At 36.6% G+C, this 26309-nt stretch overlaps 3 protein-coding genes and 1 non-coding gene across 5 annotated transcripts; 2 read left to right on the forward strand and 2 right to left on the reverse strand.

The window, feature by feature from the left end:
• Positions 1–1645: 1645 nt before the first annotated feature.
• LOC113742382 (ABC transporter G family member 36-like) lies at positions 1646–12032 on the reverse strand. Of its 2 annotated transcripts, XM_072047079.1 has the most exons (21): positions 11340–12032; positions 9316–9525; positions 8762–8846; positions 8508–8667; positions 8333–8409; positions 8167–8220; positions 7843–7933; positions 6828–7129; positions 6083–6681; positions 5758–5918; positions 5238–5347; positions 4932–5085; positions 4458–4843; positions 4015–4347; positions 3627–3917; positions 3417–3500; positions 3206–3339; positions 2895–3122; positions 2612–2783; positions 2113–2367; positions 1646–2019 (listed from the first exon to the last, which is right to left on the reverse strand). In XM_072047079.1, the coding sequence occupies exons 1-21, from the start codon at positions 11756–11758 to the stop codon at positions 1747–1749; spliced, it is 4578 nt and encodes a 1525-aa protein (XP_071903180.1). In that variant the 5' UTR covers positions 11759–12032; the 3' UTR covers positions 1646–1746. The 2 variants fall into 2 exon arrangements, with proteins under 2 accessions (XP_071903180.1, XP_071903181.1); XM_072047080.1 differs by lacking the exons at positions 9316–9525; positions 11340–12032 and having other exon boundaries at positions 1747–2019; positions 4458–4633; positions 4733–4843; positions 8762–8875.
• Positions 12033–16751: 4719 nt separating this feature from the next.
• LOC113741652 (protein DMR6-LIKE OXYGENASE 2) lies at positions 16752–18529 on the forward strand. The gene is made up of 3 exons (XM_027269237.2): positions 16752–17437; positions 17556–17913; positions 18242–18529. The coding sequence occupies exons 1-3, from the start codon at positions 16893–16895 to the stop codon at positions 18464–18466; spliced, it is 1128 nt and encodes a 375-aa protein (XP_027125038.1). The 5' UTR covers positions 16752–16892; the 3' UTR covers positions 18467–18529.
• Positions 18530–20891: 2362 nt separating this feature from the next.
• On the forward strand, positions 20892–25448 carry LOC113741445 (protein SAWADEE HOMEODOMAIN HOMOLOG 1). The gene is made up of 9 exons (XM_027268978.2): positions 20892–21209; positions 21959–22044; positions 22154–22199; positions 22294–22504; positions 22721–22784; positions 23395–23446; positions 24399–24542; positions 24829–24948; positions 25052–25448. The coding sequence occupies exons 1-9, from the start codon at positions 20904–20906 to the stop codon at positions 25094–25096; spliced, it is 1074 nt and encodes a 357-aa protein (XP_027124779.2). The 5' UTR covers positions 20892–20903; the 3' UTR covers positions 25097–25448.
• Positions 25449–26035: 587 nt separating this feature from the next.
• Positions 26036–26108, reverse strand: TRNAK-CUU (transfer RNA lysine (anticodon CUU)). Its single transcript has one exon. It is a non-coding gene; the product is annotated as a tRNA-Lys (tRNA).
• Positions 26109–26309: the final 201 nt, after the last annotated feature.

A 26309-nucleotide genomic window follows, 5' to 3' on the forward strand; every position in this document is an offset into this window, starting at 1 on the left:
AAGTTAATAGGTATAATAAAATCGGGCTCTGGATTTTATGATTAGCCGATTCTTAGTGAGGAATTAATGTTTATATGTCCATGAATTTACAATTTTAATTTTAAAAAAAAACTAAAAAAGGATTAGAAGAAAAAGATGACTGCTAGAAAAACATGTAAGAAAAATGACGAGGAAAAGGAACAAAAATGTAAAACCGAAATCTAAATTTTAGTTACCAAACACTTTATAGGTTTTAGCAAAACCTCATTATTATTAACTAGTTAATCATAGTGATACTGATTGTAATTCATGATTTTTTTTTTTTTATCAAATAACTCCTTAATTCAACTGTACGGGTTTGTTTGGATTGGGTTTTATTTCCCCAAATTTATTTGCTTACATCATCATTACAATTTCCAATACACCTTTTTACCTTTCCAATTATCTTTTTATCTCACATACATCACATCACAAAAAGTGCTACAGTAAAAATATCTCTAATAATTCACAATCCAAACAGAAATGATGAGGTTAGACAACAATGATGTATGATGAGGTTTGTAATGATGAGGTTAGACAACAATGAGGTTTTTGATTTGTTTATCAATCCCTCTCCTTTACCTATTGTCCTGGTAAAGATTGGAATCTCCATTAAACCAAAATAAATATATGTATATATTATATATATTACAAAATACATTTTCATCAAAAAAAAATTCATTTATTGAATGTAAAACTAAAAGGGAAACACGAAAAATCTATTAACCGATGTGGCCGGAAGCCCAAATCCAGTACACTGCAAGTCCATAATCTTTCCACCGATGCGGCCGTAGATGCATGGACTTGGGAGAAAGAGAGAAGAGATCGAAAGAAAAATTTATTCTAATACTTCTCTTAAGACCGCACCGATCCGCATTTCCGAAGCCCACAAGACATTTCAAGGAACGCATCCTGCCCCATTCTCCTTTCTTCTTTGGAATCTCCCTGCCTTGAGCCCAATGCACAACGTGCTCTTCTTTTGGGAGGTGGAAGCTTTTATAGAACAGAAAAAAAAAACTAACAAGGTACATATTCCAATCAGGGCGTGGGCGTTTCTTTCTAGTATTTTTGTTCTTCTTTGTTTCTCTCCCCGCCCCCCCCCCCCCCCCTCTCTTGGCCTTTCACTGAAACCAGTTTCTGCTGAATTTTGGCATCATGTTCTTGAGTGGAGAATAGACCATAGATGCTTTCCTTCGTGTTATATTTCTGTTTTTTGTTCAGAGTTCACTGTGTTTTGCTTTCTCAAAACTAGTTTTGGTGGATATAAGTATGAGGTTTCTGCTACCTCTACTGTAGAGCTTTCAATAGTTGCTCAATGCTAAAAAAAGGATCTTGGCAAATGATTCTCTCTTTTGCCCCTAATTGAGTTTTGTGTTGTTCTTGAACTATTTATGCATCAGTGCTTTCATTTGGCGCTGCGGTAAGAATTATAGATCAAATGATATCCCTAATTAGTTGATTGGCACAACGCGCATTTTGTCTCCCAAACGAAATGCAATGCTGCCGGGGTCCGGTATTTCTAAGCCCAACAATTGCTTTGAGAAGATATCGTGTAAGGATGAATAAGATCTTACAACCTCTTCACGATTTTGGTGTACAAATCTCCAAATTTAGAAACAACAATTCATAAAAATGGTTTATGTTAGTTGAAACCTTATTACTTGGATCTTTAATTAATGCATGAAATTCTTATCGCATTCCATTCACCTAGAGAACATATTTGCTATCCTATCTATTCTGGAAGTTCAGTGTCTTAATGCAGAAAGCGTACACAAATGCAAACAAAACACAGAAACCGATCAAAACTGCTGCCGCTGGTCCCATGAAGTCTGATTCGTATCCGAAGTGATCCCTGATATAATCTTTGATTTTTGGATCAGGAGACATTCCGGGGACTTTGATTGTATCCTCTACATCACCATATTGTGATAAGATTAGTCCGTAGAGTGTCCATGACACAGGGCAAATCCAGTAGTACCATATCCACCATTTGGGAATTTTCTGTCATTATGAACTAGGAATAAATCCACCATTTGTTGACGAAGCATTTTCGAAAGACAACTATAAGACCTTAGTGAAAATTAACTAGCTTACTGGTCTGGGGATGTAGAATCCAGCGAAGATATTGAAAATTCCGTAGAATGCTGCTGCAATTATTGATGCCACTTGGTGGTTTGGTGTGATGGAAACTGTCATCATTCCGTAATATGTGAAGTAGAGAAAAGAGAAGAAGGTCACAAAGTAGAACCAGAAAAATTTTGCTGCTGTCCATTCGAAGCCCACCATGGCATACACTATAAGTGAATAGTAGGAAGTTTGCAAAAATATGTATGGTATCTCTGCAATAACCTGTTTCAAATGAAAAAACTGTTCAGTAAATTGACAAGTTTTGTATAACAAGGTGGAGAGGACTGTATATTTTGTGAACTAGACTGATTTTTTGTGGCAGAGCTTAATAAGCTTCATAACATTCTCTTCTTCAACTTGAGCATTAAACAAGTTGAAAGTCACCAGAAATGTTAGCATACACTTGGCTTGGCTCAATAGTATAGGTAATGTAACTTGTTGGATAGAAGTTTGAAATGAGCCTCACTTGTGCCATGGCATATGGTATGGCTGAGTACATCCCAGCAGCTCTTTCCCGATAAACAACAGTTCTTTCGATGGCAACAACTGGTTGCACAGTCGAACAATTATTGATCCCAATAAAAAGTACAGCAATGAACATAGCCCCAATGATGGTCAGAAGATCAGCATTGCTCTCCCTGGTGTATGCAAAACATAAAGAGAAGGATTTAGTGCATAATTCTTTATCCTTAATTCTAATTATAGCTTGACTGCAAAAATTGGCTTTCCATTACTCCTTAGAAATAGACCTTTTACTTCCAACTCTCCAAAAAATTGTTCCAAGAATGAGTGCGGCAGCTAAACTGAAGACGATTCTGACAAGGTTATAATCGGGACTTCTCCAGTAAGTTATCTGTTGCTTCCACAGGCAGGATTTGAATTGACTCCACGTGGATTGACAATATTGTGTAGGGAAATAGAGGTCATTTGCACCTTGAAGTGGTATGCTCAACTCTTTCACTAGAGCCTTATTTTGTCTGTTTATAGTTATAACTTGTTAGGTGCTGTCCTGTAATTTCCAATCCTAATTCAGAATGGAATTTTTGTCCAGTTTACTTACGCATACAATACTGAGGATTTGTATGTCTCAGCAAAATCAATTCCATGCCTAACTTCGGTGGCAACTGAGCTAACATTTAGCATCCATGTTGCTGGATTGTACTTCTCTGTAATCTTTTGCACTCCAGGAATTGCCTGCAGTGGTTGGATTAGTCTTTGTTTTTGTAATTCTGTAAACTCTTAATAAGAAAAGGTTTAGGAACATCAAGTACCTCAAAGTATTCTATCATTTTCTGGGAATGCCGTCCTATTGGTCCTGCATAAATCACTTCGCCTCCTCTTTTCATCAAAAGTAGCTATTGGATTAATTAGAATAAGAGACGTGAGAGAGACAGAAAGAGCAGGGAGCAGCAACATCATTTAAAGGAGGTACAAACATAAACTGGAGAAGAGGAAAACTTAGTCCTGGAGACACAATCTACCTCATCAAAAGCTTCAAAAATGTCTATGCTAGGCTGATGAATTGTGCATACAACTGTTCTCCCCGTGTCGACTGTATTTCTCACTGTCCTCATAACAATGGCTGCTGCTCTTGCATCAAGGCCAGAAGTGGGTTCATCCATAAATATGATGGAGGGATTGGCAACAAGCTCAACTGCTATAGTCAGTCTCTTTCGCTGCTCTGTAGACAAACCACTAACTCCTGGAAGCCCCACAATGGCATCTTTTAGGTTCTCTAGTTCAACCAGGCCCATCACTTCATCCACAAAAATCTGGGAAAAGCATAAAGCACACAGATGTCAAGTAAATATTTTCTAAAGCTACATTTGTGTAATTTCACTTATATTGATTGATAGCACTGCTTCTGACCATCTTTTCCTCCTTGCTGACTTCTCGGGGGAGCCGAAGGAAAGCCGAAAAAATCAGAGATTCACGGACAGTTAATTGAGGTGAGTGGATATCAGTTTGTTCACAGTAACCTGAAACTCTAGCAAATGTTTCTTGTATCTTTGGGAATCCAGATATTCTTATGTCGCCTTCGATGTAACCACCTGTTTTCCGTCCAGCTAAAACATCCATCAGGGTAGTCTTTCCTGCTCCGCTGACTCCCATTAGTGCAGTTAAAACACATGGCCGAAATACGCCAGTTACGCTACTAAGTAATTGGAGCTTCTCCTCTGTGACTCCTTGTTCTCTCATTTCCTGTTAAAGTGGAACAAGTTTGACGTTAACAAAGAGATTCAAAGCACTCGTTTCCAGTTAAGCGTAGAAACTTCTGTATTAAGTTGCATAGATTGGGTTTTAAAACTTACACGGGGCATGTCCACGAAATAATTCACGCTGTCAAAGGTCATGGTGAGTGGGGTGAATGGCAGAACCATTCCTCTCTTAGGAGCAAAACCACTTGTAGCCTCAAGACGTGTATCTTCCTTTCTACTGATTAAAGTGCTAGTGGAGTGCGTGCTCACTGGCTGGATTGCTATTTCTCCTAAAAGAATTGTACGCTGTATATAAGCATGGTGTTCCTTTCCATGTTTACTGTAATTTTTTTGTAATGAGCAGATAAGAATTGAGCTTGTGAGTAAACCTTTCTTTGACTTGTTCACTTTAAGTCTTGTTTCTTCCTTCAGATCTTCTTGATTATCTTCCATCTCCCTTGCCTGCTCTTTGGAAATTATAGCTTCCGGCTTTCCAAGAGCTATTGTGTTGAATAGACAACAAAAATCAAATTGCCACAGTGAAAGCAGATTCTAATTAAACTGAAAAGAGTTTGTTAGAATACTCACGGTTAAGGTACGTGAGGGCAAATGTGTAAAGGATGTTCAAAAGTACTATAAAGCCCAGTAGGGCTGCTGTACCAATCCAATACCAAGATCTTTGGGCGGAGACACCGAAGTTCTTCAGTATTTCCACTCCTAAACTTGTTTGATTATCAGAAGCCTGTAAGGAGATAAGCATAACCTGTTATGTCAATTATTTGTTTTGTTTTTCTGTGTGTAGTATGTTTTGTTTCAAAAGTGTGTTTTTTCTGTTGCTGGACCTTGCCTGGGATGAGAACTTAAAACTAGGGAGGATGATATTAGCAGGCATACCAATTTGTTCATCCACCTTGGAGCAAACATTTCATTGACGGTGATGGCATTGAAACCATACGTTAGAGGTGAAACCCAGTATCCCCAACCCCACCAATCAGGAATTTTATCTGTCACAAAGCAACACACACATGAAGTTTGATACATTTTGTGAACAATGTTACAGGATAACTAATATTGCTAGTCACTGTAGCTGTATCATGTATGTTTCATTGCATTATATATTCACTGTGCTGCAGAAAATGCATTTGCTGTAAGTAGGGATATATCACCCTTTAATCCAATTTCATGTGAAAATTGGAAGTTTAATAGTTCATTTCTAAATTATTCTCACTATGTTGAAAGAAGTTAAAACCTAAAAGTACATGGGACACATGCATGTAAATACTCTTTTAGTAATGCAAATTTTTTTTTATCTTTTAGTCTTTTCTTACTGTGTTCAAGGTGCACACCATCCTAAAGATGCATACTTTTGATATTCATGATTGTATTATTGCCCATTTTTAGGTTATCTACTAACCTTTAGGAAGGACAAAACCACTCAAGAGAGTGACAAAGAGAAGAGCTAGACTTCCTCCAGTATTTGCAATTGTCATTGTTCTACAGATTGCCGCAATAAACCTAAATAATCCGGCTGCCATCTGCTGGATCAGAAATACTAGCAATAGTTGCTTGAAGAACCTAGAAATGGAGAAGTACGGCAGAAGGTAAATTTGGTGTATCAAAAATTTTTTTTTTTGGTTTTTTTTGGGGGGGGGGGGGTGGTGGGGGGTTGTTGGGGAGTCTGTCCTTTTGGATAATAAACCTTCTACCCTGGATTCACTCTTTAAAAGTTTAAAGTTTACCTGCTGGCTTCAGGGGCTAATCCAGCGACGTTGTACGTTACAACCGTCCACACAAGAGACTCTAACGCGGATATTGGTAATGCTAGCAGGAAAGATGGTAAGGTAAAGGCCCACGGCGGATGGAAAAGAAGATCCCTTTGCTTGTAAAAGACCGGAAGTCGCTTCATGGTAAGTGCAAGTTCAGCAATACCATTAAACATATTGGCAACCAAGCTAAACCCCAATACTCCAACGTAAACTGCGCCATCGGCTTCATTTCTGGTGTGCATTTTAGTCCTTAGGAACACCGTTGATGCGATGAGTGATACAATGGTGTGTTGGAAAGTCTTGAAAATGTATAAAAAAGAGTTTCTCTTGATTAGCATCCACTCCTTGTCAAAATTTGCTTTTAGAAGCTCTTTTTTAGAGACCGAGTACTTTTTGAACACTAGAGCTGCTTTGTGACTCCGTGCCTTGTCGTAAGGGACTGAGAGCTCGTTCTCTAGAAGCTGACCAACATGGAGACGTTTGAACATATTTGCAAATTCGGCAACAGATATATATCTATATGGCTTGCTTCGGTCTGCCCAGTACTGCTCCTGGTCTTTTCTTGACGTAACCTTTTAGCAGCAAGGTGAAAGATTAATATCATGTTTGAGATGATAATTATGTGCCGTGCTATTACAAATCTAACTTGATTGTCGACTGATTTTAATATTTAAGCGAACTATGGCTATCATATATTGAAGGCTGGACGTGTAATTACCTCCTGCAGGAAATCAGCAGTTCCCTTTCTCTCTGGACACTTGAAACCACAGCTCTCAAAGAATTCAAGAACGTGCACTCTTGGACCCTGATATACAATTTGGCCTTCTGACAAAAGGATGATATCATCAAAGAGGTCATAAGTCTCGGGAGCAGGCTGCAGGAGGGACATTAGCACGGTAGCCTCTGTCGAGTGCACAATCTGTTGTACGCACTTGACTATTTGAAATGTTGTAGAGCTGTCAAGGCCTGTTGATATTTCATCCATAAACAGTGTCTTGGTTGGTCCAACAATCATTTCTCCTGTTTGACATAAGATCATGTCTTAAGGCCATTTCCATAGCTTAGGAAAATCTTAATAAGTAGCTCCTAAGTTCTAATCATGTCAAACGTCGAAACTAACACAGAGAGAAATGAAGCTGTTTACTGCTTAGTACCATGTCAAGTCATTAAACAAACGAGAAATCTGTACGAGTGGCGTTCATTATTTTGCCTTTACAACGTCCAAAAAACCATTTTCAAATCTTACGAATGATTTTTTTTTTCTCCTTAGTTCCAGGTATCAGAGAAACTTCCCTTCTTGCAAGAAAAAACCTAGGTTCCTATAATGACATTAACCATGTATTAATTTTTTTTTTTACCCTCACAAGAGCATGGACACTAGGTCTCAGATATTGAAGGAGTTATAGTTGCTTGTGTTTTTTTTTGTTTTGTTGGATATGCACAAGTTAGCATATACGTTTCACTATCTTTTTGCTGATGTACCTATGGCTAGTCTGTCATGCATGCATCCACAGAATATGAGAATTTAGGGTTAAAATTTGGTAGTTTGATATAACACATACATTGTCTAATTTAGAACCAAGGGGAGACATAGGATAAGCCTTGGAGCCCTTGTTGCTTTTAGTACTAGCTATAACCTTTTTCTTTTATTCTAAGCCCTAAAGCCTAAACCCATTTTTGTTTAAATATTAGGACAAAAAGAATACACAATTTAATTAGGATAAGGGAATAACCTGTTGTGACACGCTTTTTTTGACCCCCGGAGATCCCTCGCTGCATTTCATCCCCAATAATAGTATCTCGGCAAATATCTAGTCCCAATATCTGCATAAGGATTTTCACCAGAAAAATTAACAAAAAAATGTTAAATTCAGCGCAATTGCCACTTCTCATCAAAATGTTGTTTACTTGGGGAGTGTCATAATGATTCCTGACTAGGATTTTTGAGATATTCTACTCATTCTTTTTATTGCTTATTAATCTCGAAATTTGTTGACATCACTTGCGGTGTTCTAACGTTCGTTGAATTGAAGTGATCGCCGGTGGTCAATTCATACTCTGAGAGTGTAGTCGGTAATGAGACTGCTTTCGGCACCTTCCACAGCTGTTGCCTAAATATGGATATGAAAAAGGACAAGTCAAATAGTATCATGACAGGCGCTGATCGAGTTAATATGAAACAACACAGAGTGGCATCAAATTGGACGCTGCACAAAAATCTACCTTCAAGAAAAGATCAACTTCAGCCTCAGGGCGAATGCCAGCGTCCCTTTCCCTCCTTTCAAGCTCAGTCAAAAGTTCTATCCATATTCGTATATTATTATCAAACTTGTACAAGGGAATAATGGTGGGAGTTCAATATCTACAAGAATGAACAAATGACAATTGATTTTAGTACCGTATCGGGATCCAACCCCTTGGCATCTTGCAGAGAAATCGAGTGTTTCTTTCACTGTCATTTCTGCAATGTGGACATCATTTTGGCTAATGTATGCCGCTGTCTTTTGCGGCACAAATTCTTTCAGGTCATGGCCGTTGTAAGATATGTATCCTTTCACCTGTTCCAGGTTCGATCACTTGTATGATTTTTTCTGTTTCTGTCTGTGAAGGCGATCCACTTTTGTGATTAATAATTATTGAAATCATCCTTACCTTCAAACGAGGGTCTAATCTTCCTGCTAGAGCCAATAAGAGCGTTGTTTTCCCAGAAGATGGTGGTCCTAATAGAAGCGTCATCCTGTTATGCAGGTAATTCATGACAATCATAATTAGCAACATTGCATTAGTCAAGAAACGAATGTGTTTCTCTCTTTTTTTTATCAATTTTTCTTTTCTTTTTTAGAGCATAGATCATGCATACTTATGTAATCGGATCCAAGTAAGAATTCGTTAATATACCTAAATCATATTTAACCTATCCTCTCATATGAATACACGCACACTAACAATTATTTTTCTATCTTACACTTATACACTTTCCTTATTTGGCTTTACTTATCCAAAATATCAACATCAGAACATTGGAGCCTATGTAATTTTTTTTGTTTTGAGTGAAGTATAGGAAAAAAAATAAAAAAGATATTGATCTTTGTGCACAGTTGGGCATGGCAACAAAACATGGATAAAAAATATTTGTAGTACAGCGTAAGGTTTATGTCAGCACATATTTGTAAGTATTTGACAAGAAATTTGACCAATAGACTTGCCTGGAAGGTTTTATAATGCCGGAGACGTCTTTTAGTATATTGATTTTGGCTCTCTCGGCCAGTCGGAAGCCAAGACAACTGAAAGCCGACTCCGCAATATTTCTGGCGACATTTGGCAACGTGGGAAGAGCTCTGTCCCCGACGTAACATTCGGCTCCAACAGTTAACTGGTCGAACCTAACTTCCACCGTGGGAAGAATAATCCCAACTCTGCATTAATATGAGAAAATCATCAAGCCATCAATCTAATCTAGTGCTAATGGCCCGAAATTTACGTTTATGCGCGGAAAAACTAATGTTGAAACCCGAAAGAACACTACACTGGAGTTTGTAGTCCTGAATACTAATTTTAGATTTTAGTATGTCAAATAAATTTTATACTTTTTCTGTATACGTACTTTTGGAGGATGTGGTAGTAAATTAGTAGTTGAAAAGATAGATATATTTTACCTACCATAGAAGGGTACTATTTCTCATCACAAACTGTACATAGTGAATAGAGTGCTAAAAAAAAAATTAAAACACAAAATAAATAAACTATTTGAAGCTGAGGTTGATTTTGAGATCAACCGATGGGGTTTTTTTTTTTTTTTTTTTTCCCGAAACAATTTGTGATTTTATAGATATTCAAACCCTTTACAGTTTCAAGTAAAGATTTGAAAGAACTTTACAATCAGTGCATACTAGCACTGAGGAATCCAAAATTCCTCATCTTGAATAATATCTAACGCATAAACGCTAATCCTGTTACTAATATGGTTAAGATCCCTATTAACTAAACAAAAGAGCACATGCGAAACAAAGACGGTAGACTATGTATGTCCTCAACCGATGGGTTCATTGATAAAGAATACACATTTGTACCCTTGTAGAAGAAAAACACTTTTTTTTTTTTGGAATGACAAGCGATTCTTCATTTATTTATTCTTTTGCCGATCATCACTAATTGGCTTTTGTTCGTTTCTCCCTTTTTTTCAATCGTTTTGTTGCTCTAGCAAGTGTTTGAAATTTGGGACCTGCAAGGGAAATTTGACATATGCTTTTAAGGGGTTCAAATTCTCTTTGCGGATGATATAGAGGATCGTTATCAATTTTACTTCTCAAAAAAAATTTTTTTAAGAGAAATGGAGCGGAACACTGAAGAATACTTCATACTCATTCTAATATACGCAAGCTATAGAAGGAGGAGTACTAATCTTAATTGAGCATGCAACTGCCTACACTCTATATTCGATTGCGAGCTCTTTTCTTCTTTGTTTTGTTTACTTCAATGATCTCGTTAATGTTTTTTTAGTGAAATTAAAATGGAAATTAGGTGCACTGTTTTCTGTGAAATGATAAGAAAAGTAAGTGAATCTTCGTAAATTCAAAACTAATTAAACAAATCAATGAGTAAACCTTGAACTTCGTAATTCTTCTCACTTTTGTCATGCAACTTACTTTGTTGAGTCAAAGGGTAAAAGAACGAAGAGTCCGAAGTTAAGAGAGAGATAACTTCTACAGTGAAAAGCAAGGGGCCAGGCCCACACGATATAAAAACAAGGATAGTCAACAAAACTTAAAAAATTAAATAATAACAGTAATAATAATCTTATCTTACCATATAGTAATGCTTGAGGTAGTGTTACTATTTTTGTCATCTTTTGAATCACTATTTTTACCCTTATAATTTTATGTAAATTACAATTGTAGGTGACTAACAAGCAACCACATATGTATCCTTTTAATTGCATAAAATTCGCTAACAATTTGATTTTCTAAGTGTAAAACCAAATTCTATGTAACGAATGAATATGATTTTTATCATGCGTTAATCTTATATACACCGTCAATGTATATATTATCAGTTTATCATGATTGAATGTATTTCAAATTCAAATTAAAATTAGTTGCCATAATAATAATACATACATATATACACATAAAGTGTATAAAGATTAATTCTTTTATTATTTACATACACAGAATATGAACTTATATACACTAGTCCTGATGATGATGATGATGATAATAATACAACTTACCTGTCGAGCCGGTTTCTGAGCTTTTCCAAGAACTTGCCATTATCTTCCTCAGCAACTTTAAAGAGCCTGTCAATGAATTCTTGGCGTTGATTGGTGTCAAGCTTTCGGACATCAACTTCTTGGAGCACTGACTTCTTGCCCAGCTCGTCGTCATTCTCATTTTCGATGAAAGATTTCAAAACAGTCGTCCGCAGTCGATTATAAGTTGGTAACTTTTCTAAAGCAGCCCATTTTAGGGATTCCTCATCCTCCAAAGCATTACTACTGGTACGCATCCTGGCGCTTCCAAAAACATCCTCCGCCACGTTCCAACCTCGCCTGCTGCTCATTGTTCTTTTGCTGCTCCTGTTTACGCTTGCATTGCGACTCAGTCCCCTTCTTATTTCTCCCGCCGCACCTCGATCTTTCTCCTCCTCCATTTTCCTCCTTCCTGACTGATCAAACAACGATTAATGACGCTGAATTCTCTCCTCTCCGTTTCTTGACATATTAATGGAGGGTTCAATTTATTTCTGGAGCCTATGTGTATATATAGACATATATATATATATATATATTGGTTGGTGGCGTCCAATCTAGTTCTCGATCACCAACAAGTTTAATTTAGTGGAAAAAAAATGGTCAGTCAAACTCTTTATTTTCTTTGGGTTTTGGTAGAAGAGAAAGTTCCCTGTGCCCCCAGAACTGGGGTGGCTCGAGTGCAACTCCGTTCTTCTGGGAGAGATTGTGGTCATATATAAGCCAAGGAAATGGGTGGAAATGGCATCCTTCTAGAAGATTATGAAGTTTAGCATGAAGCATACCGCATACATACGATACAGTGTAATTTTCATCGTTGGCATTTTCTGAGGAATACATAGTAGGGCTTAAATTCTACAGTCCTAGGAGATTCTTCCAAAAAGAAGTAGACAAGTGGTGGTCTAACTGAAGGACAATAAGTCGGCACATTTAAAACCGGCTATCAATAATTGCTGTAAAAATGCTAGATAAACGAAGTCCAACTAAACGTTTGTTCGGGAGAAGGAAGTATCATCTGCTGTGGTGATCAAGAATATCAAATTTACTAAAAAGTAAAAATTGATTAGTGACTCAATTAGGGGAAGATTATGCATAGCCTGCAGAACATACCACTTCATACCTCTAGCATTTGAACTCCCCATTGTAATTGTTTAGAAGTCGGTGTTCTTAATCAACTCTCATTAATGTTTTTAGGTACTCGGCCAGTTGGCCTAGGCATTGCAGGCAATAGGATGAGTATTTGCGCCAACTACCTTAGCCATAGGTTTTCCAATTGGATATACTGATAAAAAAAAAAAAAAAGGGAAATGAGGTTACAAAGATTTCACTCAAATCTAAATTGTGCCCGTCCAATTATACGTGACATAATACATATAGTTGCATAAATTAGTGGTATAAGGTTTTTCTAGTTTGCTATAGATTTTCTCGACTATGAAAGATAATTATGAAGAAAAATTAAAATCAGTTCAAATTAGTTTGGGAACATTATAGATTTTTACTTTTTCAGCTATTAAAATATTTAATATATAAAGATAAAAGAAAACAAGAACACAAAAAAAAAATTATCCAAAATGGGATTAGAAAATCACAGGAGATTTGAACAGGTCCTACAACATGTCTTGTATACTTTTTCTTACAACGGAAAATGTTGTCTGATACTATTAATTTCAGATGTAACTAAAAGATGCCTCTCGTTCCCTGCTTTCCTTTGATTACTTGTTCATCAGATTGTTTGTCATTACTATTTTGATAAGTTGGTTGAAGGTTTCAACCAAGGTCGTCTTGTCATTTTTGTTTATCTACATCCTCATGTTCTTTTCCTAAGTAACCTTGTACTTGCGAGAAAACTATGCATGTAAATTACTGTAGTTAGAAAGGGAAATGATCCTAGGGATGGGTAGAGACAATGGTGACCATTTCAACAGAAATCATTTGAAACTCAAGCCACGCCTCATTCTTCTTTATTCCCTTGTCTATAGTGTTTGTGTAGCACTATGAACAGTAATCCAAGACATTGCGCGTAAATTCGTGTTTTAGCGATCGAGTTATATATATAGACAGCCAATGCGACAAACTATACATGCTTTCTGAAATTTTTATATCAGGCAACAGCCACTACCCTTCTGTCTTAGCCACAAAAACAAATGATATGAATCAGCAATTTTAAGAATTTTCTGGAAACTCAGATGAAGATTCAGTTGGTGCCATCTTCAGAAAAATAAAATGGTAGCATGTTTGGTTAACTAATTGAATGGTTAAGGATTAACGAATACAACTGATGTGGAAATCCCATACCGCGAGATGACAACCAACTTTCAAGAAACATTTAGTTACGTATTTTGAGGCAATTATTGAAGAAGTGACATATGGAACTCAGAGAACTGTGGAGGTGGAAACTGGAAGGCTCGTGATTGTAAATTTTTGTAAATTTGTAACAGCAAAAGTATAACAAAGTATCCAAGTGAGCTTTATATAGAGAGGTTCCGGTCACGTGTACGAGTAATCTGATGGCTGATCTGGGCTGGCTGGACGGCATGGCTAGTTAATTTGAGAAGTGAATTTGCTATATTTTCTGCAGCCTTGTTAAAATTACTTGATGAAAATGAAAGCTATTCTATGTTGTTTGGTGGTTCAGTTTTTTTGTTTTTGTTTTTGTTTTTGTTTTGATACAGTAAAGAGTACATGTAAAAGCGAAGAAAACCAAGTGATTATTTGTGCTAGTCTTTGATTCTTGGATCAAAGGGAATCCCGTCGACTTTAGTTTTCTGCCCTACATCGTCAATCACCATAGTGTGATGCGATTAGTCTAGATATAGACAATCCATGCCCCTTGACGAATCCAGAAGGTACCATACATATATCGACCTTACGAATCCTCTAAACTTATTAACATCAAGAAATCAAAATATATTTGACCTGAGTGAAAACTTTCTGATTTTGTGATAGGGAACCCTGAGAAAAGATTGAAAGGTGAATTAAAAGTTGCTACAAACACTGCTGGCCTTCTTGTAGGGTACAAATACGATGGCAACTGTCGTCATTCCAGAGCATACATACATATATATAAGGGCTCATTTTGATGTTGACCTTCACAGAATATCTTAATTATTGTGCTATCGTAATTTTTCTTCCAAAGTGAAGGTTTTGCCATTTGAAAGGACAACTCCGAAAGTCATCCCTCTACATTTACATCTAAGGTCCTGACTCTGCCACCGCTCGATCATCAGGGCTATTCATTACAGTATATGTTCTCATTGCACAAGTCAAGTTTTACAGTTGCAATTTATGCTATCTTCTTGTTGTGATGAAATGTTGATTACAAACTTGGTGACATTTTCCATGTATCCACTCTTCTTCTCCATTCAAAAGATGTTCTATTTAGTAAGAAGTACTTGACTGTGTGTGAATTGGTCATCTGACAGTCTTTTAAGTTTTGTATTTTCCAACATCTCCTCCAAAGAAGCTGGTAAATATTAGTACAAAAGTTCGGCCGTGTATTTGTCATGTTGTGTTACGAAAACAAGAAGCCTCAGAACTTTTGTCTTCATGATTGAGATCTATTCTACATTTTTTTCATTTCATGGTGCGCAGTTCTTTACTCGGTAGAGTCATAAATTTTACCCTACTCGATTATCACCAAAAAAAGTCGGATTGTACATTTTGTCTTCTTTTTCACTAGTTTCTTGGGTCGGGTAATTCGTGACTAATTCACTGTCCGGTATTCTACCATGCTTTAGGAAATATGCTATTGCCATTGGGGAATTACATTTTAAGGGGATGAGGTCCAGTTATGGTTGAATGCCAATATCTATAGTCTATACCATACGTTCAACAAAAGAATGTAGTGAGGTTGACACGTCTCGCTAATGGTGTGCTTACCACAGCCTAAGCCTGCTAGTCTAAACTATACGTTTTACAAAAGTAGATGGTAAAATTGACCCATCTCGCTAATGCTGTGCTTAGCACAGCCCAAGTCTGCTAGTCTATACTATACGTTGAACAAGAGAAGATAGTGAAATTGACCCGTCTCTCTCGCTAATGGTGTGCTTTTATTCCTCGGTGATCAAACTGTTGTACTTCCTAATTTGTAATACTTGCATTATATTTAGGTATTTCCAGTAGATTACAATAGCATATTTATTATTATTATTATTATTATTATTATTATTATTATATATATATATTCTTATACTATTTAAGAATGAGTTGTGATTAAAGGGGTGCCTAAATCTAAATCCAATGGGAACTTAGAATGAGTTGTGGTTATACTATATATAAATGGATAAATCTTATATACACTGAAAGTGTATACACTATCACCGTTTGATTCATAACATGTGTGTAAAAGATGAATTTTAAATTTAAATTTTACATAGTTGTCATTTATCCAATACTGCTGACAGTGTATACAGTGTAGGAAAGATTAATCCTATATATATTAGATGGATAGATGATTTACTCTTAACACATTAATTTTCGATCTAAGAACAGAAGAGGGGGGGTCAAACACAACAAAGAATAAGAGTGAATGGCGCTTTAACCTCAGTAAAACTTTGGAAAAGAAAAAACTAAGAGAGTCCTAGAGAGAAGTCTAAGCGGATACTGAAAACAAGGCCCAATCAACAAAGCTCCAATAGCCCAACTCAGATAGGCCTTAATGAGGTTTTGTGGACTTGCAACTTTGATTTAAACCAAGCGAGGCAGTGTTTCTTTGGACAGAGATGCTGATAATTTGAAACTGGCAAAAACAGGAAACATGACATATTTTTTCTGTCATCAAAAATCTAAATGAAAAAGGGAAAAATTTAAATAGAAATCCAGTCTGCAGTGTTTAGATGGTGTGCAAAAATAACAAGACCATGACAAGAATAATATCAGCCCAGATTACAAAAATTCATCCAATTAATTCAAATTTGTGCATCAAAGAGAGAAACCACAAATTCTGGATAACTGTTTATCTTCAACAATAGTTTAAACCTTAAACCGATTATAGAATGAGAGTTTGAGCAAGGTGGCCTAGACACCATCATCCACACACAGACGCAAAGTGAAGAAAAAAGAGGGGGGGGGGGGGATGTATAATCCTGTTCATGGGATTTGATTAGAGCAAAATCATAAGGTTACCTGCTTGAGAAAGTGATGTGCACAACAGAGAATTATCAAGCAGCCTGTAATCAACATACCCACCACCATATCCCCATCTCATGCGAAGCTGGCCAGCAAGCAAGCATCAAATGATAGTATTGGCAAATTTCATAATTATTATGAAGGTTGAGTAAAAAAGGGAGCAAGATCTGTAAAGCAAAGGCCATGCATACATCATGAAAAAAGCAAACAAAAGAAAAAGTGAAAAAAACATACTGATTCTTCCCCCATGTACCTGACCCTCCAAACATTCCCATCATTGCTGCTTCCTCTGCTTTCTTTTCTTTTGCTTTTACTACCAGCAAAAGTCAGTCTAAGAATGACTTGAGCACCCTAGTGTACCCACGGGAGAAATAAGGCCAGAGAGCCAAAATAACAGAAGAAAAAGTAATGAAGAAAACTCTCATGAGTACACCGGAATCATTGCCGGACAATACCATTATTGATTTCCGTGCACCGCCACCTTCTCCAGTTGCCTCTGGCCGGCGATCTTCCTTCAACAATGAAGATGCTTTGTCTGAATTCTTGGAAAATTCCCTCAAAGTTCCTGACCTCATTCTTCCTGATAGCGTTTTTCCTCAACAGAAATCCGTTCAAAACCCGCCAAAGCTTGATTTTCGGTATTTAAACTCGATTGAAAATGATTCGGTCACCAAGTTTGTCGATTCTGTTGCTCGAATTGGATGTTTTGAGGTTGTCAACCATGGAGTTCCTGAGGGGCTGATCAAATCTGTTTTGGCTGCTGGGGCTGGAATTTTCGGGATATCACAAGAGAAAAGGAAGTTGGTGACGAGATCGCTGGAGAAGCCATATGGGTTCGAAGAGTTTCATGGGGAAGAGGAGAAAGCTGTTACTGAAGAATTTGTTTGGTCACAAGATGAAAGCTTGAAGATGGATATGGAGGGAATCTGGCCAGGAGGATATTCAAATTTCAGGTAAATTTTGCTGTAAATTATTACTGACAGATATTGCAACAGTTTCTTATTGCATGAAGTTAGTGATCATGCAATTTTATCACGGAAAATGCTGATCAAACGTGATTTAAACTAACAGTGAAAGGATGCAAAAGCTTGTGTTAGCCATTGAGAACGTGGCCGTCACAGCTTTGGAATTTCTGGAGCAGAACACATCAACTATAACCAGGGAAAATGTAAAACAGGATCCAGAATTTGGTCCAATCTGTTACCTCCACAAGCATAATGGCCACATTATAAATGGAGATCAGTCTGTAAATTCAGTACTGAGATATGATGTTATCAGGATGCTGGTTAGAGGATCTGAATTCCCTCATGCAATATGTTTGCACATTTGCGATGGAGCTGAAGAATTCCACGTCTATTCCAAGAAAGGTTGGGCCTCTTTTTGCCCAGATCAGGGTACCATAATAATCACCACCGGAGATCAATTACAGGTAATCAAACCCCCCCCCCCCCCTCTTTTTCTTGTGCAATATTGATTGGAAATGCCGATTGGTTTAAGTCTCAAAATCACTAAAGCTTCGTTCACCTGCTAATTTTGTTCCCATAGACCATAGTAACTCCGTAACTAGCTCTTTTTAAGTACGCCTGGTAACATTTCCAAGAGGATTCTATAATTAGCTTTCTCCTTTTACCGATTCTTTGCATGGCCTGCTCTTCTTCAATATGGTTCACGGGGATAAATGATGCCCTTGATAGTTTAATGAAACATTTAAAAGGTAATATGTATTTCTTTGGCAACCCTTTCTTTCTCTCAATCAGGCAAGCGGCAAGGGACCATACAAGCATGTCATGGGAAGGCCAATATTCAGAGGTGCTGATCAAGAACGCATGTCCATGGTCTTTCCGTATCCTTCAGTCATCCTCAAATGTGATAAACATCACAAGGAACAAAAAATTTCAATTTGTTGGCAATTTATAGCTACTCTTATACTGACACTTTTCTTTCATTTTGCTGTCCGCCTTCAAAGCCATACAAGGAAATAGTAACTTATCAGCAATGTATATTCATAAGCTTCTAATTTGCTAATTCCATGCCTTTTTTTGTCACCCACAGTGCATTTCAAACATTCTTTTGAACTACTATTAAGCACTCTCGTTGCAGGTCAAAATATTCTTTTAAACTACTATTAAGCTAGTAGTTCTCTTGTCAAGGGAAAGCTAAGTTGAGAAGAACCTAAATATTCTTGTAAACTACTATTAAGTTAGTTCTCTTGTCAGGGGAAGCTAAAGCGATATCAACTTTAACTGCGAACGAGAAGAATCTAACTATGGACATCTCTCTAATTTACAATTTGCCGGTCTAATTGCTCTCTATGTCAACGAGATTGATTGGTGATTGGGTGTGCCAAAACAATCCCAACATTCTCAAACACCCACCCAAAAGGAAAATATATTTCCCAATGATAAGAAAAATATTGAGCGTGAAAAATCATCAGAACAAGTCTCGATTAATTTGACATCCCAATATTTAGAAGCATAAGTATTCACACCAGTCTCAATATTAAAAACAAACAACTGCTACTACTGCTACAATCAATTTAGTGCGCATTGCCTAATTGAATATTGAGCAGAGGAGGCTTTGGACCACGTATTTTACTTGTCCAAGAAATTGCAACGTTTTGGTAAAAAGTTCAAATACAATATTTAGGGCGACTTTATCAGCGGAGTTGGGAATGAGATGGCAAATTGATCGTTTTTCTTCTCTTTCAAAAAGCAACCAGGACTTCAAGTGTTTGTTGGATTCTTTCGTTGGACTATAAATCTTGCAGTTTTGAGCATAAAGCTTTTCTTCGCCATTTGATTATACGGATGCCATCGCTTGGGCATGCGGAATAGTCGCTTGCTAGAGCACTGCGTTCAAGATTTAGAAAAGTTTTATTAATAATATGTCAAACGGAAACTAAGAAAAATATATTTGAAATAAGAGAAAAAAGAAATTAGGAGGGGATATGGGGGTTCTAATTCTTCATGCTCTAGTTGTAGGGGTGTCAACAGGTCGGATTCGGGTTGGAATTGAAAATTTTCGGATCCGAATCCGTTTTTATGTAGTTGATCCGAACCCAATCCATATACCTGACAAGTCTTGATCTTAGAGTTCCGGCACCGGGTCCAATGGGTCAGAATCGGAAAGGACCAAATTTAAATATTCCAAAATTAAATCTAAAACCAATCACAAATTCAATTTCCAAACTTAAACAAATCAAATTACAAAGCTAAATCACAAATAATTCATAATAATCAATCCAAAACTAACCACAAATCAATCTACAAAATTGTTACTAAATTGTTAATTTGGTAAAAGAATGTATTTAAAAATATTTATATTTTATAATTATTTATATTGTTCGGATCCGAATCGAATACGGATCGAAATCCTATATTCTGTATCCGGCTTGCTTTTTTGTTAGAGTAACGGGTCCGAATCCGAATTTAGGTATCGTAGTTAATATTCAACCCAAACTCGAAAAAATTTATCAGATCCGGGTCGAGTCCGGATCCAAATCTAATCTGTTGACATCCCTATCTGGTTCCGAGTAGAAGGCCAAATTGTTTTGGTTTCGCCAGAATCAACACAAATTTGCATGGGTATGGTAGGAATGACCACTCCCCGCCCCTCCCTCACTGTCCACTAATTCCCACACCCCGCCCCATTCCTTCTATGAGTGTTTTCGTGGATTTAATAAAAATTTGTTATATAATTTTATTATAGTCAAATTTTAGCAAATAATCAAATACTAAAATATCAACATATCACTAAGTTATTATCCATTATAATTTCATGATTGAAATTCATAAAAATAATCAAATGAAAGTTATTTGAATACAATGCAACATGATGGAACAAATACAATTAAAGTAGTCAAGTTTTCACTTTAACACAAATACAATCACTAAATCATTATTTTTTTTTAGAAAGAAATATTATTATGTTAATTGTAATTAGGAATTTAGTATAAATGTGTTAAAACATTTTGTATTAATTTCTATGAGTAGACATATATAATTATTAGTATAATTGATAATATCAATTATATTACATATACTAATATACTTTATATAATACATATAACTAATTATATTATTTTATAAGTTTGTAACTAATTAAATTAAATATTATACATATATTTATATACACAAATATATATAATTATATACAAAAAATTTTCAAAAGTAAGAATAATTGATAATATCAATTATATTACATATACTAATATACTTTATATAATATATATAACCAATTATATTATTTAATAAGTTTGTAATTAATTAAATTAAATATTATACATATATTTATATACACAAATATATATAATTATATACACATACACATATATATATTAATTATTTTTAACAAGTGACGGGGCGGGAGATGTGGCGGAAGTATACTCCCTTGTCTCCGGCCCCGTTTCTACCACGCAGGATGGAAGCCTTTACTCGTGGGGTCTATTTGCTACATTTACAAAACTTGGTAGCTACTTTGACAGTTTTACTACGAGTTAAGGGATCCGAACAAAAATACTCCAATAAATCACTAGTACCTTTCGGTCCTTTCCCTTCGACTCTCCGATTAACGCCGTTTTACTTTGCCTCTCTCGTAACATTTTTTTTTTTTGGGGTCAAATTTCATAGCCCGTTTTCAGAGAGAAGTTGGTCTGAGTTCATGGACGACAGGCTTAATTCAGTAGAAATGGAAAATGCGTTTGACCCCGAGTTCACACTAGCTGAGGTAATGAGAAGTTCCAAACACACTCTTTCTTTCAATTATTCCGACGTTTGTAATCCTTAATCCAACGTTTTGTATTCCTTAATCCATCCTAGTGTTGTCGTGGGTAAAGGGTCTCCTTTATTTCATGATATTTTATCGCTCTATGCACCTGCTCTATGCTTTCCTACCTGCATTGTGTACTACTAGCAGCTTAAAATTAGTGGTTCTTGAATGCTTTAGGCTCTTAATTAGGATGGTATGATTCTTATGCTGCTGCTAATCTCCGCTAGTTGAGCTTTTTAATGGAGCACTGTATTAATATTAGAGGCATTGAGCATTAATTCTGCTGTGTTTGTGCACTTCTCCTCATGTTGAAATACTTATGATCTTTTGGTTGAATTAGTCTTACTATTTTAGAATAAGACTTCAGGAGAGAAGAAACTTTAGTAGCCTAAAGCAAAATAAGATGCTGAAATGACACGAGATGATAAATGCTGATTAGGGCTCTTTAGTTGTAATAAAGAGAGTCAAATAAGGTCATGTAGCTCATTTAAGGGGATATTTTGCTCTTTTCATGATCTTATTGTGCACATTAGTGAGGTAGTTAAAACTAAGGGTCAAACAGTTGATCTTTTTTCCAATTATCAATCAAGTTGTCTGAGAAGAGAGTAGTTCAGAATAGTTTTAAAATGTTTCCCAGTTTTTCTTTTGTTATTAGAGAGAAAATTAAATGGCATAGATAATGTTTTTTCTTTCACTTCATTTATTAGATTGTGGAAATGGAAATCTTGTACAAGGAAATGGGAGGGAAATCCCTTAACCAACAGTTCTATCAGGAACTCGCTACCAAGTTCAGGTATGTTGTTGGGATGTTGAATACATAAACAGATTATTTTGGTGGTTCTGTAATACGAAATTGATGTGTCTCTAGCTAGGGAGTTAATAAAAATTTTTGTTCCCTACAGCACCTCAGTTCATCGATGTGGCAAATCTTCAATAGGATGCGAACAGGTGCTTCTTTATACATGTCAAAGATTTCTTATTTTCGGTTATATTTGTCCTTATCAAAACTTTGCAAGATCTAGGATTACTTATGATGTTGCAGGTGCAAAGCTGGTTTGGTGATCTAGAGAAAGAATTGGAAGCTAAAGTTTCTTCCTTTCGCCGGAAAGTTGAGAAATCTGTTGGTCCTACCAAGTTAGCAATGAATAAAAGTGAAGTTCAAAAACCTTCATTTGTTAAGAGTGAAGAAATTGATGCTTCCATGCCTGCAGAAGTCCCAAACTTTGCGGATGAAAATTCTCAAAAGCCCAAAGGTTGTTAGTTGTATCACATGATTGTGATGGCAACTGTAACATCTGGTTTTTGTCAATAGATGCTTTGTATTGTTCAGTTGTGCTTTGCACATCATATATGCTTATATGGTGATAATAATGTGCACACTGGTATAAGATGAACAGATTGGTTGCATTTGTTTGATTAGGGCAATTGCTGATTCTTGTAAGCATGCTGATGTCCATCTCATATGGCAGGTGTTAGTGTTGCAGAGCTTTCAGAGTTGGTTTTTGAGGCTAGATCCTCAAAGGATCTTGCTTGGTGAGCCTTCCTTATGCCCCTACATTACCTCCGTATGTACATATGTATGTTTTAGAGGTTTGCTTTGTTGGCTATGGAAATTAGTTTGCAAGTGGCCTATTATGTTTCTTTTTTTGTACTTTTCCATGATATGTACTTGATAAGTACTTGAGTAGGTGAGGAAACATGCAGCTGAAATAGAAGCAACCAAGTTAAAAGTTCACTTGTCTCGAATATCTTCCAGTTTTTCCTATTTCTTGACCAGATTTACATTGATAAGGACAAAAATTCAACCACAAAATTTTAAGGCAAGGTTCAAATAAAGAACATGGGATGCCTTATTCAGTCATCTAGCATTTTTGACTACTCAAAAATTCCTGAAATTTTAGGGCCACATGCATTTAAAATCTCTCATGGACCTGCTGTTGCTTTCTTGATCTCTTTCAAAATGCAATCTCAAGTGATTCAGTCACTATAAGCAACTAGCTAAACGTTTGATGTCTGAAGTTATTCTGTCTCTGTTGTAGGTCTAATTACCATATCTCTAGTTTTTTTCTGAGCCTAAAAAAAAATGTAAAGTCGTATAAATATGAAATGAACTTAGTGCGTGCTTCTTTGTCTGGCTCTGCAGGTATGATGTTGCTTCTTTCCTCAATTACAGAGTTACAAGTACAGGAGAGCTCGTGAGTTTTTTTTTTTTAAATGTTGAACTTGTACCTTATCCAAAATAAAGTGGCTTGGCTTGCTGACAGTTATATTTCAATGTGTTGCTCGTTGCATAAAGGGGTTGCAACTGTGGTGCTAATAGACATGGCTAATAAAACTCAAGCCAAATGAGTGCAGAATTAATCGGCGAGCAAGATTTTGGTGTCTAGAGCGGTATCCTTTTAGACCAACCCCTAGGCTTACTATTTATATGTTGTCTCTTCATGCTTTCTGGCTTGGTAAAATTTATAATAATCAAGCCTCTCTTGTTGCCCACTGCCAACTGAATAACCAATTCTCTGGGGCCAAAATGTACTTCATGGCTCTGCAACTCATGCCTGTAAATGCCAATGGTCAACTTGTGGCTGCAAACACCTGGGCATGTATGATGAAGTGTAGCCTTAGGAAGACTAGGTCCATCCAGGTTGTGGACTATAATTTTGCTTTCTATGTCTGTTAGATGTTGACGGAACTCTTTAATTGTTTGATCCTTGTAATATCATCAACTAGAAAAAGTACAGGGGTTTGGGAGTTAGTTTAGCTGTAGATTCTGCAGAATTGAGGAAAACCATGGTAGAAAATCCCAGAAATAGAGATAAATGGCATCTTGTGATTCTATCCCATACATTGGAAGGAGTTAATTGCTAATCCTTTGATTTTACTTATCATAACGTAATGCATGGAAACTGAGGTACAATCTTTAGGAGTTTGATAAAGCTTACTTCTAGCACGGTTGTATCTTGTATAAAATCATTAGCATGAGGACACAGGGCCTGATTAGCTATGGATTCTCAAAAATCACCTTCTTTCATAGGCTGTTCAATTGGAGTTGACGTAATCCGAGGACAAGTTTTGAGCTGAACAAATTTCGTTACCAAGCTCACTTAGATTTGAGTACTGCTGCAATGTACTATTCTTCTTTCTTGGCAGGAAGTTCGTGTACGATATGTTGGTTATGATAAAGACCAAGATGAGTGGTTGAATGTGAAACGATCTGTACGTGAACGTTCTATTCCTTTAGAGCCTTCAGAATGTGACAGAGTGAAGGTTGGGGACCTGGTCTTGTGCTTCAGGGTACGCTTTTATTTTTCCCTTTTGGTCAAAAATCTATTGTAAAGATCTTCGTTTGTGCTGCAATATGACTGTATTCTTGGATTTAGAAAGGCGGTGCCAATTTAATCCTTTCCTCAACATTCTAAGTCAATTATTTAAAATTTTGTTTTATGATAGAAACTCCTCCTTACTCTATTGTATGTAGTGTACAAAAAGTGACAGCTCACCCTGATGGGTAATAGAGAGATACAAGGTTGAAGCCACCATTTCCTTGCTCTATTTCATTTTTTTTCTTCCCTTATATCAGGAAAATGAAGATGATGCTGTATATTGTGATGCACGAGTAGTGGATATCCAAAGAATAGCTCATGATAGTGATTGCTGCTGTTGCATATTTCTCGTTCGTTATGACCTAGATTTTTTTGAGGTAAGCCTTGGAGAGATTTGAAACATATGCCCACTCTCATCTCATCTTTCTCATTTCAATGGGGTAAAACACATGTTGACTTGTAATTTTGTTTCATTCCCAGGACCAAGTTCAGCTAAAGAAATTGTGTTGCAGGCCAGCAACATAACATAATGGATCAAGTAGCCTGAATTATCTCTTCAACGTCATCTACTTTGTCCTGAAGAAATTTTAGGAAATGCAGTTTATGGTGGGTATTAGAATTAGATTGTAGACAGTTGCTCTGCAAATGGGGGTAAATAGATGATTGTCTTAAACTGGTGGCGCTCTGAAACAGCCTAAGCTTTGTGCCATAGTTGGGATTTCAGGATATTAACCTGTAGATGTGGTGCTGAAGTGATTGTATATCTTCTTATCTCGAAATTCTTCTGAGCTTAAGTGGGCTTAATTTCGTGCAAGAAACAGAATGCACATTGATCATTTGACCAAATATAAATCCTCTGCAGCTGCAGCTTTTGAAATGGAATATTCATCTCAACAATCAGAATCGTATGTCAATGTATTAGTGATGATGTTAGAGTCGGAATTTGAAAAAGTAACAATGGTTAAAAAGCATTAAGAAACAAAGGAAAATGCACCTTGAACCAAATCTCCGTTGATGTACAATGACCAACATTAACATCATCCATGATCAGGAAACGAACCTAGCTCGATAAGTATCGCCAGAGGGTCACCGATACATTTCGTGATGTTTAACAAACTAAACGAGGCGCAGCAAACAACGTCTAACATTTTTTTTTTTTTTTTTTTTTTGAAAGGGTACAATATGTGCCAGTGAAGAAGTCAATGGAGACAACTTTCTATCTTCAACGCGGGACTGTGATTTTGTTCATTCTACAAATACAAACTGAACTCATTATCTTCGATTCTGTTAAAAATCACTAGACCATCACTCGGATCTGGCAACGATTGTCCAAAGTCCGATAATATGAGCTTCATTAGATTCATCGGACATGACCCAAGGAACAAGTGAAAAGGTCAATCGGGCACGCAGCCCAGTGCTGAAAAAGAAAAACAGCGCAGAAAAAAAGATTGCATCGCTACAGAACGCCCACCGTGGGGCTCGAACCCACGACCACAAGGTTAAGAGCCTTGCGCTCTACCGACTGAGCTAGACGGGCATCTGCTCGGGGCAATCTGTCTTTTGGTCTATCTTAACTTCTTTGGCTTATTAGATGTATAATCCACGAAAGACAGCGAAAGAAAACCTTTTGAGGCAAAAGCAAAGTCTTGCGAAACTAAACACCTTCTTCTTGTTTTCTTTTTTTTTTTTTGGTTACCTGCCACAATATCCAGGACTTTCTTCAAAACCTCCATTCAAA

Source organism: Coffea arabica, chromosome 4e, assembly GCF_036785885.1.
Source record: "Coffea arabica cultivar ET-39 chromosome 4e, Coffea Arabica ET-39 HiFi, whole genome shotgun sequence".
In the NCBI taxonomy this organism is placed as follows: Eukaryota; Viridiplantae; Streptophyta; class Magnoliopsida; order Gentianales; family Rubiaceae; genus Coffea; species Coffea arabica.

What these genes read in the sequence shown, in the direction of transcription:
- LOC113742382 (XM_072047079.1), bottom strand. Translation starts at nt 11,758, where the DNA reads ATGGAGGAGGAGAAAGATCGAGGTGCGGCGGGAGAAATAAGAAGGGGA. An exon ending in TGGAGAGTTGGAAGTAAAAG is followed by an intron (nt 2,784 to 2,894) that starts GTCTATTTCTAA and finishes TGCATACACCAG; the next exon opens with GGAGAGCAATGCTGATCTTC. An exon ending in TACCATATGCCATGGCACAA is followed by an intron (nt 2,368 to 2,611) that starts GTGAGGCTCATT and finishes CATTTGAAACAG; the next exon opens with GTTATTGCAGAGATACCATA.
- LOC113741445 (XM_027268978.2), top strand. Translation starts at nt 20,904, where the DNA reads ATGGAAGCCTTTACTCGTGGGGTCTATTTGCTACATTTACAAAACTTG. An exon ending in AAATTCTCAAAAGCCCAAAG is followed by an intron (nt 22,505 to 22,720) that starts GTTGTTAGTTGT and finishes CTCATATGGCAG; the next exon opens with GTGTTAGTGTTGCAGAGCTT. An exon ending in TCCTCAAAGGATCTTGCTTG is followed by an intron (nt 22,785 to 23,394) that starts GTGAGCCTTCCT and finishes CTGGCTCTGCAG; the next exon opens with GTATGATGTTGCTTCTTTCC.
- LOC113741652 (XM_027269237.2), top strand. Translation starts at nt 16,893, where the DNA reads ATGAAGAAAACTCTCATGAGTACACCGGAATCATTGCCGGACAATACC. An exon ending in GGAGGATATTCAAATTTCAG is followed by an intron (nt 17,438 to 17,555) that starts GTAAATTTTGCT and finishes TTAAACTAACAG; the next exon opens with TGAAAGGATGCAAAAGCTTG. An exon ending in CCACCGGAGATCAATTACAG is followed by an intron (nt 17,914 to 18,241) that starts GTAATCAAACCC and finishes TCTCTCAATCAG; the next exon opens with GCAAGCGGCAAGGGACCATA.